Below are 17,412 nucleotides of genomic sequence, written 5' to 3' on the forward strand. Positions count from 1 at the left end.
AGCATTGTGGAGCACAATCTGTCAAATAACTCAGTGATATAAACCAAGGGGTATCTATTTCTAATAATGATTCTACTCAAGGCATGATAATTGATACAAACACAAAGTCAGACATCTTTCTTCTTCACAAATAACAGAGTAATACTGGCCAGAGAGGTCAACAGCTGGATGAAATTTTTTTGCAAAAGATTTTCTTGAAGGTGTTTCTGAAGAGCCTTGAGCTCTTGTTCCAGCAGAGTGTACATTTATTCAGTGGGATTTTGGCTCCTGGCTTTAAATTAATAGGACAATTGTAAGGAATGTCCACATTCCTTTTATCAAATATGTTTGCTAGATTTTGGTATTTTGCTGGGATCACAGGGACTGGGTTGAGAGTTGGGTTTCTGAGAAGATAAGAATATGATCCAGGTAGATCACCACAAATGGATTTAAAATGCTTCTAAAAATGTCATTAATGAAATGCTGAAAAGTGGCCAGGGTCTTTGAAAGACAGAAAAAGGCATCACCAGATACTCAAAATGGCTATACTAAATTGTAAGTGCCTCAAAGGCTTGGTAAATAGCATTGTGGAGCACAATCTGTCAAATAACTCAGTGATATAAACCAAGGGGTATCTATTTCTAATAATGATTCTACTCAAGGCATGATAATTGATACAAACACAAAGTCAGACATCTTTCTTCTTCACAAATAACAGAGTAATACTGGCCAGAGAGGTCAACAGCTGGATGAAATTTTTTTGCAAGATTTTCTTGAAGGTGTTTCTGAAGAGCCTTGAGCTCTTGTTCCAGCAGAGTGTACATTTATTCAGTGGGATTTTGGCTCCTGGCTTTAAATTAATAGGACAATTGTAAGGAATGTCCACATTCCTTTTATCAAATATGTTTGCTAGATTTTGGTATTTTGCTGGGATCACAGGGACTGGGTTGAGATCTTTGGTCCTAACTATTCCAACAACATGGTCTGGACGGGCATTGGTTGGTAGTACCTTAATTGTTACCACAATTATGGACATCAAAGGTGTTTGAAGGACTAGGTTGAAGTTGGCTAATGTGTTGGGAACAATGCACAATAGACCTAGTTGTGTTGCCTTCTGGGGTTTTGGTGCTTGGTCCCACAAGGCACAACTGTCAGCAGTAACTTGACTTCAGTTGCGCTTCTTGTGCCCTCCATGAAATATGTGGATCATTCAGTGTAAATCAAGTAATACTGAGGACAATTGGAAAATGCAGCAATTTGACTAAGTTGACTTCATGGTGATCCTGAATCACGACTTCATGAGGGGTGGTCTCTTGGTTAACCAGGCCTGAAGAAAGCAGGGTACCATCAATGGACTCAACATAATCAGGAGCAGGTTTACATTAAATTGGGACTTTATGTCCATGAAATTACTGGATGCATCAGAGTTTGCATTGTATAGGGCTGGAAACTGGAGATTCCTAAGTTTATGCTAGGTTTACATTTCAAGGAACAGATAGCCACAAAGTGGCCAGATCCACCACAGTATGACAAAGACCATTTTGGTGACAATGCTTCTTCTCTTGACCAGTGAGATGAGTTCAAGTTGTGTCAATGCACATAGTTTCAATCACACGATTAGTTTGTGATGCCTGCAGAAATGTCATCACATAGAAACAAGTTTGCTGGAATGAACTCTTTCTCTCCTGATGTCATTCAAACAAGCAGACATCAATCCAGATGTATAAATTGACAAAGAAGAATAGGGTCATTGATGGTTTCAACCGGGCCAATGCATCCTTATCAGGTGTTAAAAGTGAGCAGTGTAGTCCGAAATGGACCAGCAACCCTGTTTTAGGGAGTGAAGGGAGGCTTTGGTCACATGAGTGTAGTTTGGGTCATCAAATATAGTTGAGATAGCATCGATGAAATCAAAGTTATTCAGCATGGGACTGTACTGCTGCAGCAGCAGTGATTCCTAATTCAGAGCTTTTCTGGTCAGTAGGCTATTTATAAGCCCTACCTTGGTCTAGTCTGTAGGGTACATAAGCAGCCAGAGCAGATAAAGTAGATGGCCATGATTCAGGAAATCACAAAATTTCTATCTGTCACAAACAAATGTACCCACCAATGGGACTGAGGGCCCCTATCAGATGGTATTGGGGTTGAGAAGCCTGGAGAGCAGTATTCTATACCTGTAGTTGCACCATTTGGTTCTGGAGTCTTTGGAGGTTATATCAGCCACAGGTATGTTAGTGTTTTGCATTTCCTAGTAGAAATCACGAAGGGAGGAGATGGGTTAGTCAGTGGTCTGCTCAAACTGTCACTGAACAAGATAACACTCACAATAGACATGTTAGGCTGAATCAGCATCAGGCTTTATTCCAAGAACACAGCACAGCACCTAATGGATTAGAAGCCAGGCAGCTGTTGCGTTGAGTAGTCAGACTTGCACTCGCTGAGTTCTTATATAGCCAATGTGGGTGGCTGCTGGAGGGCAGCAACCACTCGTGGGTAAGCTATACTAATACACTTACAAGACCTGCATGGACTGCATGAATTTCTTATGGTCTCATATGCCAAGTAGTGCACAGCTTAGGTCTGGTACCTGGATTGGAACTGCCCCCAGGAAAACTCAGCTGGCTGTAGGAAGTGATGGCGGTGATTCAGCAGGTGGCACTCTGAGTCCTTACTGATCCCCAATACCACAGCATGGCACTAGGGCATGCTAAGGGATACAGGTGACTCTGAAGGGGTAGCCCTGCCAACCCCCCACCCCTCCAGGACCCGGGCTTAAGTCTTCAGCACCCCAGATGTGGGAAGCATCAGGGATGATGTATGTTTTGAAAGAGGCATAAAATTGGGGTCCTAACAACTTATCACTAAAGATCCCTTATCACTTACTGCAAAACAAAGTGTTGTGGTTACAGCTAGTACTGGTCCCTACATTCAACCGCGCTACATTTCCTCTAGCGTTTCAGTTGGCAAGTCATTATTCTTCTCTTCCTCTCCTAAGACACTTGTGTTACTTGATCAAAATGGCTGCCATGTCTTACCACTTTGGTGGCTGTGTATACTTATATATATTGCATAGCACTTTTGGAACTTTCTAAAGGAAAGGCACCATGGTAATACAAATGACTAGTAGCACTTTGATATTTATCACATACCTGTATTTGTAATCATGAAAGCTCATTTGTTGGGCTTTGAGTTTGGAAATTAACAACTTTAGAATTTTTAGGAAGATGCAGAAATTAACCTTAAAAGAAAATATATATGGATTAGTTACAGTAAATGTCACTATACAGTAATATCAGTTATACATGAGTATATAATATACATCTGAAAAACTAAAAGAACATGAAAGTTGTAACTTCAAGCAGTCAAAAGTTAGGAAATGTCAATTATGTTTGCCTGTGCAACCTTCATTCTGCTCCCTTGTGCGTATGCATTATGAGACAGTCTTTAAATATACTATCACATTTTAGTTTTTCCACATGACCCCTGCCTCATTTAGTGAATGGGCAATTATTCAATGTTTCCTTTTATCATCCTCTTGCAATGTGTGCCCCCCAGGCCTCATTTAATACACACCACCAAAACCACTGATTTCAAGTGCAGGTGAGAGTACTCAGCACTTGGGAAAATCTGGCCCTAAGGTCTCGAGTTGGGCACCCAGAAAAAGATACAAACAATTAGTGGCCAGTTGTGAAAATGTTGGTTTTAACAACTTGTTAGCATCACACAGGAACTCTGTGGCAGTGGCAGGGATAGAATCCAATTTTCCAGGGTTGCGTTCAACTTCCTTAACCAGCAAACCATTCTTTCTCTTCCTGCGACCCCCTGCCTCATTCACCACACAACTTCCAAATTCTGAAACAAATGAGACAGGTCCTATGGACAACAGTCTCTTTCACTACACTACTCTGATTCATCCCCCGGGCAGATCCATCCTGTGCACTGAATGAGGCAGGAAAAAATATGTGATCATGTAATTAAAGATGGCATGGACAATCTTAGTTATGGAATTTCCTTGATGACTCCCCATTTACAACTACATTTGGAGACCTATCAGTTAGCCAGTGTTTAATCCACTGAATTTGTGCCATGTTAATTTTATATCATTCTCGTTTTTAATCAAAATGCTGTGCAATAGCAAGTCAAACACCTTACAGAAGTCTAACTATGTTACATCAACTCTATTACCTTTACCAACCAATTTTTAGTTTTATCCAAAAAAAGTTAATGTTAATTTGACAGGATCTATTTTCCATAAACCCATGTTGATTTGCATTACTTACGTTTGTGACATTCTATACCTTGGGGGAGTGTCCTGGAACCCCCATATTCCTCATTTTTATATAATTGTGATCTTACATATAAAGCATACCTTGTAAGGTATCAGGGGAAAGGTTATGATGTGCTGAAAGTCGTTTCTCTATCCATATGTGTATATCATTAATGCATATGAAGTTATGATAATTGTGTTGTATGGTGGCCACTAAAACATGCTGTAAGTTGGGGAATCAGCCAGACATTAGCTCCCCAGAGGCAACAGCAAGGAAAGTAGCCAACACCCAGTGGCGTGTCAATCAACCCATCAACAACCATTGTCCAGCAAGGGAGCTACGATGCGACTCACCTGCATGAGGCCACACCAGGGGAATTGCTCAACCTTGCCTGGAGACTCAGCAATGCACCCAGACATGCCTGGACTTTCGTTTTCCAAGCACATGGACTGAGGGTATAAATAGACACACTGGCCACATGCCTGGCTTTTTTTCCTTCACCCACCTATCATCTTATAAGCATCAAGGACACTCTGAAGACTCCAACTGAGGGGACTGGCCCAGATTTCAAGGGTGAAATCTGTGGACTATGAACTGCAATATCCAGTGGGGAGAGAAAAACTACTTAGTCTAGTTGTTGCCCAGTCTAATAGGGTTGAGAGTTTAGACTGTGTGCTTATATTTTATTTCTTTCTATCACTTAATATAATTTAAAATCTATCTTTTATGGTCAATACATTTAACTGTTTATCTTTACCAGTGACTTTGTATGAAGTGTGTAGCAAATCTGCTCAGGTTTTGCAAAGGCTGGTGTATATCCACTTTCCACTGATGAAGTGGTGACCCAATTAATAAATCTGTACTGCCCATCTTGAGCAGTGCAAGACAGTATATTCCTGAGGTACAGTGCTGGGAGCTGGGAGGATCTAGATCTGGTGCCTTTCTCTGTAGGATTCATGAGTGACTCTGGGAGCATTCATGCAACCTAACTGGGTGTGGGGTCTCCACATGAGATTGGTCTGAGTGATAACAGCACCTGGAGGGGTTTGCTGCTGATCACTTCCAAGACAGTGAGAGACAGTGAGAGACAGCCCAGGCTGGAGAGAGTTCAGGGGGGCACAGCAGTCCCACAGTCCCAGGCTACACCCTGGGGAACCCATCACAATATTATTTTCCTTTAATTCTTGATTAATAAAGTCCAATATCCGCTGCTCCATTATCTTGCCTGAGATTGATGTCAGGTTGACAGGCCTATAATTACCTGGATCATCTCATTTACCCTTTTTAAAAATTGGCACTACACTAGCTAACTTCCAGCCTTCTGGAAGTTCCCCAGTGCTTCAAGACTTACTAAAAATCAGCATTAATGATCCAGTGAGCTCCTTAGCCAGATCTTTTAAAACTCTTGGAAGCAAGTTCTCTTGCTCGGCTGATTTAAAAATGTCTAACTTAGTAGCTTCTGTTTAACATCTTCCTGATAGTCACTCTGCTCTCAGTTTTGATGCCCAGTGCTAAAGAGGCAACCAGCAGCCAGGAGGAGCAATCACAGGGAATCACATGCTCCAGCCAAGGCAGCCCTTGGCTGGAGCATGCTCAGTCAATCTGAGGGGATGGCACCTGCACAGCGTGGTCACATGTAGCAGCCAGTAGGGATAGAAGCACAGTCCGTGCAGATTGAATCTTCAAAAAATGTAGCTGCTAACCTCTAGCAAACCACTATTGAGCAAATGAAAACTGAGATTTTTCAGAGTCTTATAACTTGGAAAATGTGGAATTTTTTTCAGAGGGACTGTAAAGGGCACATCCATGACAGTAGGGACTCCCTCTGCCAAATGTCAAGTCCCTGCTCTAAAGTATGGAGGCATTAAGGCTTCTCAGTGAAGAAGCTGTCAGGATTTTTTTAACATGGACAAACAACAGATTTCCCCCAATCTCATTTTCAGAAAAGGCTGACCTGTTTTTGCTGAAATTTTCAACATGCAAAAAACCTAACTAACTAAACCTTCAGCCTGATACAGACACCCAACGTGGGAAATTTCAATTCAAACTGTTAAAATCTGGCAAAGTTACAGGCAATTGAAAACAGGTTCTTCTAAGGGGAAGTTTTTGGCAACATTAGCTGTTGGTAGTGTGACCAGCTCCACATATTACTGTGAAGATGTTGGTCATGACTCCATAGTTCAGTCTGAGGTGAGTTTTGTACTCAAAGCAGCAATTCAACCTTTTATTGTGCATGAAGAACACAGTGTAGTCCTCTGAAATTTGTAGCATTTACTCTGTGAATACAGATTGATTTGTCTGAGCATTTACAAATACACTGTTAACTAGTCTATAAATTAGAATTAATTTGAAAACAGGACGTTTAATTTTTTTTTGAATAGTTTTTGCTAGCTTCCATGCTTATTCAAATAGGGCCTGGCTGGAGTTGGAATCTTGCTGAGGAAGGAGAATATCTCCACAGCAGGGGAGGCATCCATTGGAGCACATGCATTGGGAATTATGGACATCTCCTATGACCCAATTGTCCTCACTTATTCCCCCTACCCACCCATATTCCCAATTTTTGCCCCTTCACTCCCTCATTGCTGTTCACCTTTCTATTCCCCCACATATTCCTGTTTACTCACATAATCTTCCCACTGCTGGATGTTTCCCCCTCCCCTTTCTCTGGTGTCTGGTGATAAAGGGCATGAGCGTGGGGGAGCAGAGGAACAGTGAGGATGTGGAGGGGAAGAGATTGGGGAAGGGGGCAGAGTGAAAGTTGGGTGTGTATGGCGGAAGGGGTTGTTTTAGGGAAACCGGTACCATGCAAAGTGGGAGCCTGGGTGTGCAGCTGCACTCTAAGGACTTTCTCCTCAGTAGCAGTAACATGTGAGCATTAAGGATGCTTAGGGTAAGAGGTCAGAGCTAAGGTTTTATGTTGTTGTGTGAGTTGGATGAAAGGGCACTATTAATGGGATCAGGGATAGCTCTATCCCGACCTGCCCTTATGCCACCAGCACAGCAACCTCATTGGTGGATTCCAGCACAGAGTCAGTGACACTGGGTAGCAGAGATTCATTGGAATGAATAAGTCTCTATCCAAGCCCCAGAGCTTCACAGTGGTATGGGAGCCCTGAGGCTCCCTACTTATCTCCATATTCTGGAAGGTTTGCTATGCTTCCCCTTCTCCAAACTCTAGCTGGTTGAGAAGAGGGCAGAGAGATGGGGCCCCAGTCATGGGAGGTATGTCAAGAACAGAACTAGAAAGGAGGCATCTCCAGCAGTGTCGCAGCCGTGTGTGTTGGGGTGAGCGTGTTCTAACCCACCAGCCTGGTATCTGTGGTGGAAAAGGTGACCTTTTGCCTGCCCCAGAACTGCAGTGAATGTGGGGGTGGAAAAACTAGTATGTAATCTTGTAGTTAATGACTGTAGATAATGCCTGGACTGGGCAAGGCCTCTGTGCAGCCAACCAGCACCACTGGGGTAAAATCCAAGTTGCAGCTGTGGTGCAGATCAAACAATGATAAACAAGGAGTGCTCGCTAACCAAATTCAACGGTGGGCTCTGAGAGCTCCACTTCGCCATTAAGAATGCTATTCCTTGGCTCAGCGAAAATGCAAACGCTAAATCAATAAATGTAGTTAAAGACTGCGGACATAATGCATACACAAAAAGTGGCTGAGTTAAGGCTGCACAGGAGTTCCAGGTTAGAATCCCCACTCAGGAACAAGGACTTGAACTCCGGCCTATTCAATCCCAGGTGAGCTGCTCTCAGTCTCTCATGCTGAAGTTGCTCCATTTTGTATAACATATTGTGTGTAAAATAATGAATAATCATTGGGTCAGAGAGAGTAAAAATTGGCTTCATCTCATTGGTCCTCCTGTCTTCAGGCTTCAACCCTTTCTCCTCCAGCTGTGGCTACTTCTCCCCCTGCCAGCAAGAGGCTGTGTCTCTGTGAGTGACTGAGTACCAGAATGCCAATAAGTAATTAAACAGACATGCTGGAATGACATTCCAGAGCATTCCAGCATGACTTGAGCTCTGGTTTCTGCCCAGATCTCAGGCCTTCTAGTTCAAGCTCTCAGGCTGTCTACTATCCAACCAATTGATCTCACCCACATGTTTTCTCTGACCTGCTGCTTCTGCTCCCATGCAGCCTCTGGTCCTTCCCATTCCTGTGCTCTGATGGCTATGGAGTCCCTGCTAGCCTGACATTGCACTCAGTGGGAAGAGAGATAATACACAGCATGCAGCAATGAGCAAGCAGGCTCTATATAGCAGTTTCAGATGATATTATGATGATACATAACTAGGGAAATGCGGACTAGATGAATTTACTATAAGGTGGGCGCAGATCTGGTTGCAAAACTGTACTCGAAGAGTAATTATCTGTAGTTTTCTGTCAGATTGGAAGGATGCATCTAGTGGGGTGTGATGCTGTATGGAATCTGGGGGAAACTTGAGGATATTATGAATATTGATATTTTAAAACTGCAATGAGTCATGGCAGATATGCCATGTAAGGTATCTGCAAAAATGTTATAATTTGCCAAATATGATAATTTCATTTATGTATTGTATCACCTTTGTAGTTTGGGTTATAGATATGTATGTATGTATGTATGTCTGTATTACAAAACTTGTGGTATACTTTTGGGTGACACCCCCAGACAGTTTGGCATCAGCACTGCCTAGCCTGCTTGATGGCCCATTAAGGACCATCAGCTCTACAATTGACCATTGAGAGAAGGCAAGGGATACACTGTTTGACTCAGCAAGGAATGCAGGGGCATGCATATAGACAGAACTCTAAGGCTTTCAAGCCATGTTCTGGGCAGCTTGTGTGTGGGACAAAAGAAGCACAAGCTGCAAGGCAAAAGACTAGAAAAGGCAGGTTCATCTTCTCCGTTTTGTCTTCAATCCTGCTTCTTACCTCTGGAGGAACTTTTCTACAAACGAAGCTCTGAACAAAGGACTGACTGACCCATCCAAGCTGTGGATGTGTTCCAGAGGAACTTTCAAGCCAGCAAACTCACCAATACTGCTAGGAACCTGATATATGGACTTTGAAGTCTTTGAATGTAGGTGACTGTGTCATAACCACACAGCTAAGGGTAGCCTAGAATTCCTCCTTACCTGTAAGGGGTTAAGAAGCGCAAATAACCTGGTTGGCACCTGACCAAAAGGACCAATGGGGAAAGAAGATACTTTCAAATCTTGGGGAGAAGGCTTTGTTTGTGTGTGTTCTCTTGGGAAGCAGAGAAGCATGAGGTCAGAAAACTCCTTCTCCTATAAACCATCCTAAAAGTCTCTCATATTACAAATTGTAAGTAAAAGCCAGGCAAGGCATGTTAGATTATCTTTTGTTTTGCTTGTGAATTTTTCCTTTGCTGGAGGGAGGTTTATTCTTGTTTTTTGTAACTTTAAAACTAAGCCTAGAGGAAGTTCTGCTGTGTTTTTGAATCTTTTGTTACCCTGTAAAGTTATTTTCCATCCTGATTTTACAGAGGTGACTTTTACCTTTTTTTAAAATAAAATCCTTCTTTTAAGAACCTGACTGATTTCTCTCTTGTCCTAAGACCCAGGGGTTTGGGTCTGTGATCACTTTGTAACCAATTGGTTAGGATATTATTCTCAAGGGAAAGGGAGTGTAAGGGCTTGGCAGGATATTTTGGGGGAATAGGAACTCCAAGTGGTCCTTTCCCTGATTCTTTCTTAAATCACTTGGTGGTGGCAGCGTACCCTCCAAGGGCAAAGAATTTGTGCCTTGGGGAAGTTTTAACCTAAGCTGGTAGAAATAAGCTTGGGGGGGTCTTTCATGCGGGTCCCCACATCTGTACCGTAGAGTTCAGAGTGGGGAGGGAACCTTAGAATCATAGAATCATAGAATATAAGGGTTGGAAGGGACCCCAGAAGGTCATCTAGTCCAACCCCCTGCTCGAAGCAGGACCAATTCCCAGTTAAATCATCCCAGCCAGGGCTTTGTCAAGCCTGACCTTGATAGATTGTTTTACCATTTAACATCTCTCATCTTGTTCTTTCTTTTTTCTTTATAATAAACCTTTAGTTTTAGACACTAAAGGATTGGCTGGCAATGTGGTATTTTGGGTAAGATCCAAACCTATACTGACCTGATAATGTGGCTGGCCCTTTGGGGTCAGAAGAATATTTTGGACAGTGAGTGGAGTTTTTAAATAACTTCTCACTGTACTGCACCTAGGTGCTGATTGGGGAGCCAGAGAACTGGAATGCAATAAAGGGGTGTGATTTCTTGTTTTGCTTCTTGATAACCAGTGTGAGGGATCAGAAGCACAGTTTGTGACTGGTTGGGGAGTTTAACTTCAGTGTTACCCACCAGTCTTGGAAGTATCTGCTTTCCCTTTTGCAGCCTGCCCTGACCTTGGCATTTCCAGTGAGGGCTGCCCCAGGCATCATGGGTGACATGAGGTCCCACAGGGGTTTATTCTGCGTCTGGTACTATTCAATACTTTCATGAATGACTTGGATGATGAGGTGGAGAGTATGCTTATTAAATTTGTGGGTGACACTACGCTGGGAGGGATTGCTAGCACTTTGGAGAACAGGATTGGAATTCAAAGGGACATTGATAAATTGGAGAATTAGTTTGAAATCAATAAGATGAAATGCAATAAAGACAAATACAAAGTATTACACAGGAGGAAACATAAAATGTACAAATGCAAAAAGGGAAATAACTGGCTAGTTGGCAGTACTGCTGAAAAGGATCTGGGGTTATAGTGGATCACAAATTGAATATGAGCTACCAATGGGATGCAGTTGCAAACAAGGCAAACAATTGTTCACTCTTCTCCACATTGGTGAGGCCTCAGATGGAGTATTGTGTCCAGTTCTGGGCACCACACTTTAAGGAAGATCTGGACAAATTGAAGAGAGTCCAGAGGAGACAACAAAAATGACCTATGAGAACAGGTTAAAAAATTGGCATGTCCTCAGAAAACAAGACTGAGCAGGGACCTGCTAACTGTTGTTGACCTATGCCCCTTCCTTTCCTAATTCACTAGTATAACCAGGTGTGCTTTGGCAGATATAATATTGATAAAGGTTCCTATAGCTCAGATGTTCTCAACCTGCAGCCCTCGGGCTGCTTTCAGACCAATCAGCACAGAACTGCTGCCCATGTGACATCCTCAGAGCCATACAGGTAGTATTTGATGTGGTCTACATAACACAAGGTGGGCCTTTTATGCGGCCCACAATGGTAAATGAGTTGAGAAGCACTGCTATAGCTTATTAACTTGGGACATGCATGGACACACACATAAAGGGGTTTAGGCTTTGCTGTATTAAGAGAGGATAGTATTAGTTATGTGATGCCTACAGGCAGTTGTTTGTGGTCAGCATAACTGACAAAATAGAGTGTAGGTGGGGATCCTGGGTCACATTTGCTTACCTGCCCATCATGAGAGAACAAACAACGGACCCCAAGTGAATAGGTACACCTCATGTTTCTAACATTTTGATATAAAGAGTTCTGGGACTGCTTGCAAATGTTGTTGCTAGGCAGTTAGATTGTATTGACATTAATTGTGTAGGTATTGGAAGCATAAATATAGCTTGCCAAATTATCCATATGGAAAAAGATGGGCTGATGTTGCCTATGTCCAAGTGAGCCAAATAGCCTTGGGGTATAAAAGTTTTAGAACTTTCCTTGATTCCTTGGGTGTGTCCAGTTCTAGAACAGCACATTCCCTGATCTGGGACCAGTCTCCTGATGTGCTCCAGACTGTTTTCTTCTCTTTGTTTTCCATGGCTTCAGAGGGGGTGTAAGTAGTATGATCCTTTTTGTTTAACAACAATTATTTTGTGCAATTACTTATGCTGTTTAATTATATTAATGAGTGCAAATGACTAAAGCATTTGTTTGGATCTGTTGTGAATCATACCAAAACCTGAAATCTGTGTAGCCCATTCTTGGAAAAAACCTGTGATAATCAACAAACTACATACAGTCAATAACAGTGGATTACAGCTTTTTAATTGACCAGTATTCAAATATGTTAAGGGCTGTTCTAAAGTGGATGGTGAGCAAATATTCTCCACATCTGCTGAAGGTAGGACAAGAAGTAATCAGCTTAATTTGAAGCAAGGGAGATGTTGGTTAGATTTCAGGAAAAACTTTCTAACTATAAGGATAGCTATGTACTGGAATAGGCTTCCAAGGGAGGGTGTGGAATCTCGGTTTGTGACCCAAAAACCTCTTGATGCCAACTGGCAGGGGCACAGAGGTTCATGGGGTTACAGGGATCCCCTTGGTTCACCAAAAGGATGTAATGTAAGGTCTCCACTGAAAGCCTGTTTCACACTGGTCACCATAACTATTGTGAGATATATGTATGGAAGACATGTGTGGAGTTATGTATATATACTGAAAATTATGTTCTCTAGGCCTTGTAGTTAAAGGTAGGTCATTCAAAGGTATTGTCTCTCGAGAAACATTTCTCCAGACAGGATGTAGGAGACACTTATCTCCCTGGTGGACAATTGTGTACTGTGTGCCTAATAACAGAAGATTGTTAGCATACTGCTAATGAAGCTTGCGGAGACTTCAGAAGGAAATTAATAGGAAGAGGTAACCAGTGGGATGGGGGGGAACCCTGTTTAAAAGTGAAGACCAAAGGTCTGGGCTAGTATGTCTGGAGATTCAGAGAGATACCCTGGCATCATTCAATCTAGGAAGACAAGCTGCCAGCAGGATAGATCTTATGAACAGGGGATCTCAACCATCTCAGCTAAATGCTCTAGGAAAAGGACTGTGGGTAAGCTATCCTATAAAGACAGGGGAATGTCCTGTGAGTTAAGTTTAGGATCTGGAAAGGACGTTATGATTTTGTTTTATGTGTAACCATTTGTTTTGTGAGGTATCATTTTTACATTCAATAACTTGAATCTGTTCTTTGATAAAAAACTTATTCTTGTTTTCACTATAATATAGCTAAGTTCTGTATGTGTTTAGTAGGGTGGTGATCCTGAGTTAAAACTAATATGCTCATGTGTACTTCTCCTTTGGGAGTAGTGAATCTGAGTGCTCTGTGAGTATTCCATGGAACAGGGGCTGGGCATTCCAGAGGGACACCTGGAGATTAGTATATGACAGTTGCTAATGTGTACAGAGTGAGCAAGGCCTGGGGAGCGCAGTGCTTATGTTGCTAGATGCTGGTAGAGTTAGGAAGCTCACCCACAGCAGGTGCAGACAAAGCTACCTCATAGAATATCAGGGTTGGAAGGGACCTCAGGAGGTCATCTAGTCCAACCCCCTGCTCAAAGCAGGACCCATCCCCAATTTTTGGCCCAGAACCCTAAATGGGCCCCTCAAGGATTGAACTCACAACCCTGGGTTTAGCAGGCCAATGCTCAAACCACTGAGCTATCCCTCCATCCCTCCCACCTCACACTAAGGGCAGGTGATGGTGAGGTGCCTCACAACCCTGGGTATATTAGGGAACCATCATGGTGGCACAGTCAGCAGGATTTACACCCAGTTAGCTGGTTAGCTAATGATCACACTCTAGGCACTTATATACCAAAAATAAAGATATGGAAAGATTCTCAAGGGAGAAGGTTGGGAACAGGTAAAAAAGGATACAATTTGTTGTTTTCTGTTTATTTTGAGTAAGGAAATATAGCAGCAGGAAAGGCAAGATGAGCACAGAGGCATATCCTAGGTACACCAAGAATAAATTAGAAGAGCTGGGTTCAGAGCACTACTTATTTGCTGCCAGAAAAAATGTGGAAGGGTTAAAAGCCCCACTTGTTGACTATGACAAGCAACAAGAAGGGCAGCTGAATTCCCCTAAAGACTGAGAAAAGTCCTAAAGACTAAGAAAACCAGCATGGCACCATTCTCAGTGAGACAGCTATTAAGTTAGAGCTGGCCAGGTTGGAGATAGCAAAGGTGCAGAAGGAACAAAAATTCCAGATGTGAGCATCCAAAGAGGAGTGGGAGGCAGAAAAGCAAAAGCAGGAGACAGAAGAAGCACCTCTAGAAGCAGCCCACCAAAGAGCACCAGAGCTAGAAGACAAAAAGCATGAATCCTAAGAAGCAGAAGGTCAAGAAAAAGAAAGATTCAGCATGCCCTGAGCATGCTGGACTTACAAAAACTGATCCTTCAACCCAGGGGTAATCCCCCACAGGGATCACACAGCTGGGAGAGTTACAGGGAGACAGAGTGCAATGAGGAATATTTAACCTCTGTTGAAAGAATATGCATGGTATATAAAATCCCAGATGAGTAAAGAATGACAGCCCTATTGTGAGGAATCAAGGCCTGCAGCAAAGCCAGCCTCCGGGCAACCTAATGAGTGCAGCTGGTCTGTAGTAGGCTGCCAAACTGGTTATATCACATGATTGGTTGGAACAGTCAGCAGACTGTCTCTTCAGCCCAGCAGCAGTTCAGTGGCTGCTCAAAGCATTTGCCAATGGCTGAAAGAGCTCCTAAACCTTCTTGTTCCTAGTCCTGCTTCATCCTTGTTCTAGCATTGGACCCAGCCATGCTCCTGTCTTGGATCCAGCCCTCACTCCAGGTAGCCCAGTTCTGATCCTTGTCTCTGATTCCTGATTTGGACTTGAACTCTGACCCTTGGCCCTGGCCTCTGACTCTGATTCTAGCCCTGGGCTTTGATTCTAGCTCCTGACTCTGGCTGTGACCCTTGGCTTGGCATTTGGTCTCTGACACCAGTTCTGACCCTGGGATCTGATTCCTGGGTACCAACTGCTGTTCTAATGACTAGGCCTGGCACCTGCTCTGACCACTAGACATGACTGCCCACATCCTGGTCACTGACAGTTTGAACAACCCAACTGTGACAGAATGTACCCTGTGTCCCCATCCTATACACTATTGTAATAATCTTTGTACAAAGTATGTTTTGTGAGGTATCATTTGAAAACTCATAATTTTCTGGTCATTATTGTCCTGATAAAGTGTGCGTGGCAACATTGTAAGTTAAGTTACAAGATTCCGCTGTATGATGTTTTTAACTTGTGTTCCAAACTGAGGTAGGCAAACAGGTCTGTTTGAGACAAAGGAATGTGTGCTCTGCTTAATCTGCACTTAAGCAGCAAACAGAGCCATCAAGCAGGAAGGGAAACAAAAGAAGCTCCAACAGGAGAGGAAAAGTAGCAGGGAACATTGTTCCTAATAGACTTTGTCTTCTGAATCTCAGTTGGAAATGTTTTTCCAAGGAGAGGGACTGACACTATAAAAAGGAGGGGAAAACACCCCATGACATCACCCTTCTCTCCCTACCCATCACTTTTACAGCACCAGAAGGGAAAAAGAAAGCATTCATTGAACTGAAGAAGGGGGTCTTGACCTCAGAAGTTTGTAGTCAATGAGACTGATAAAAGCATATGATGAGAAACTTTGCTTCAATCTGATATATTTTGTTAGAAAGGCACCAGTACCATTTTAACTTTATTTTCTCATAATCTTTTCTGACTTTTTTTCCTCATTACTTGTACCCACTTAAAATCTTATTTCTTTATAGTTAATAAAAACTCATTTTATTGTTTTATCTAATCCAATGTGTTTAAATTGAAGTGTCTGGGAAATTCCATTTGGGGTGGCAAGGTATTATTTCTATTAAAGCAAGGACAGGCTATATATAAAATTGCATTGTCCAGGGGAGGGCTGGGCAGTACAGGACTTATATTTCTCGGGGGAAATCTAAGACTGGGAGTGTTTTGGGGTCACTTTTTAATATAATCCAGGCTGGTAAGATCCAAGGTGTGGCTGGCTTGCAGCAGCACACACAGAGATAGGTGGGTGTGACTTTTATCCTGGAAGCTGTTTGTGAGCAGTCCTGACTGGAAACTACACAGGAAAGCATTCTAAAGGGCACCCCACATTAGAGGTCAAGGGTGACACAGTGACTCATTATTCTGGATTGTTCCCTGATATGTAACATTAACATAAGATAGTAGGAACCCTAGAGACCTTAGAGGCCCAAGTTGCCAACCTGCAGGCACCGAAGGTAGTCCTACAAGATCAAGTCGTACTGCCTTCAGGTCCAACCCCCACTTCCACCGAGTTCCACTTCCACTGAGTTGCATGACAAGCTTAATAGTAATTGTGACAAATTTTTTGGTTCCTAAATTAGTATTGGCTCCTGTTTTTGCTGTTCCAACATAATCATTCCTACTGAAGTCAATAGGGTATCAACCTGCTTAATGGGGAGGCCCTGGCTTGTGGGGGTCTCTGCTCCTTAAAAAATCAAGCCCACTTCGAGGACAATTTGAAAATGTTGTTCAAGCTATCATGGTGATCTTCGATGACCCAAGTCGCAAACATATAGTTGAAGCTGCACTTTGTGTGATACCGCAGAGATGCTGGCCAGTTGCTAAATACGCAGAGGAGTTCTGATGCTTGATAGTGGACATTGAATGGAACAAGACAATCCAGTGTTATAAATTTTCAGCTTGATCTAAATTAGGATATTAAAGACAGACTGGCATGGGTGGAATCCCCACACTGCCTGGATGCTTTAGTCAAACTATGGGTCAAGATTGACAATTGCTTTACCAAACACCAAGAAAAAGATGGTCCTCCCAGCTCCTGCCAGCCCTGGTCCTTCCACCACTAGTCCCTTCTCTATCACCCAAACCCATGCAAGTCAATCAGGTATGGCCACACCTCTCTGACAAGGAGAAGACTCAAAGCCAGAATCAGGCCTCTGCCTATCCTATGGGGAACCAGGACATTTTGCATCAATTTGCCCTGCCACAGTCTGATATGCACCTGGGTCAGGAAATGCCAAGCCTCAGCCCCAGCAGGGGGATCTGGGTTGGGCTGGCACTCTCCCCAGCAGTCCACAGCAACACTTGTCCACTAGTATCCTGGTGATGGCCAATCAGTACCCAACACCTCACCAACTCCCTCTTCAACTCCCAAACCCAGTGATGCCTAAAACCAACCTAGAGGTTCTGGTGAACACGGGTGCCTCAGGCAATTTCATGGATCTGCAGTTTGCCCAAACACAGAATATCCCCACCCAGCACAATGACTCTCATGAGTTAGGAGAGTCCATAGATGGGTCACTCCTTTTATTGGGACCAGTCACCCCCAGATGGCTCCCTTAGAGGTAAATACCATTCAAGGCCACAGAAAAGTCTTCCACTTTGGACTAATTTGTGCACAAATT

At 43.0% G+C, this 17,412-nt stretch overlaps 1 protein-coding gene across 1 annotated transcript in view; it reads right to left on the minus strand.

The window, feature by feature from the left end:
* The window catches only part of GLP2R (glucagon like peptide 2 receptor), a 124,821-nt gene that overhangs the window by 36,194 nt on the left and 71,215 nt on the right, over window positions 1-17,412 (minus strand). Inside the window, exon 10 of the mRNA XM_048818031.2 lies at window positions 3,129-3,217. Coding sequence (XP_048673988.2) covers window positions 3,129-3,217 — 89 coding nt within the window. The remainder of the gene's footprint in view (window positions 1-3,128; window positions 3,218-17,412) is intronic.

The sequence above is a fragment of the Caretta caretta genome, chromosome 14 (genome assembly GCF_965140235.1).
Source record: "Caretta caretta isolate rCarCar2 chromosome 14, rCarCar1.hap1, whole genome shotgun sequence".
NCBI classification, from domain to species: domain Eukaryota; kingdom Metazoa; phylum Chordata; order Testudines; family Cheloniidae; genus Caretta; species Caretta caretta.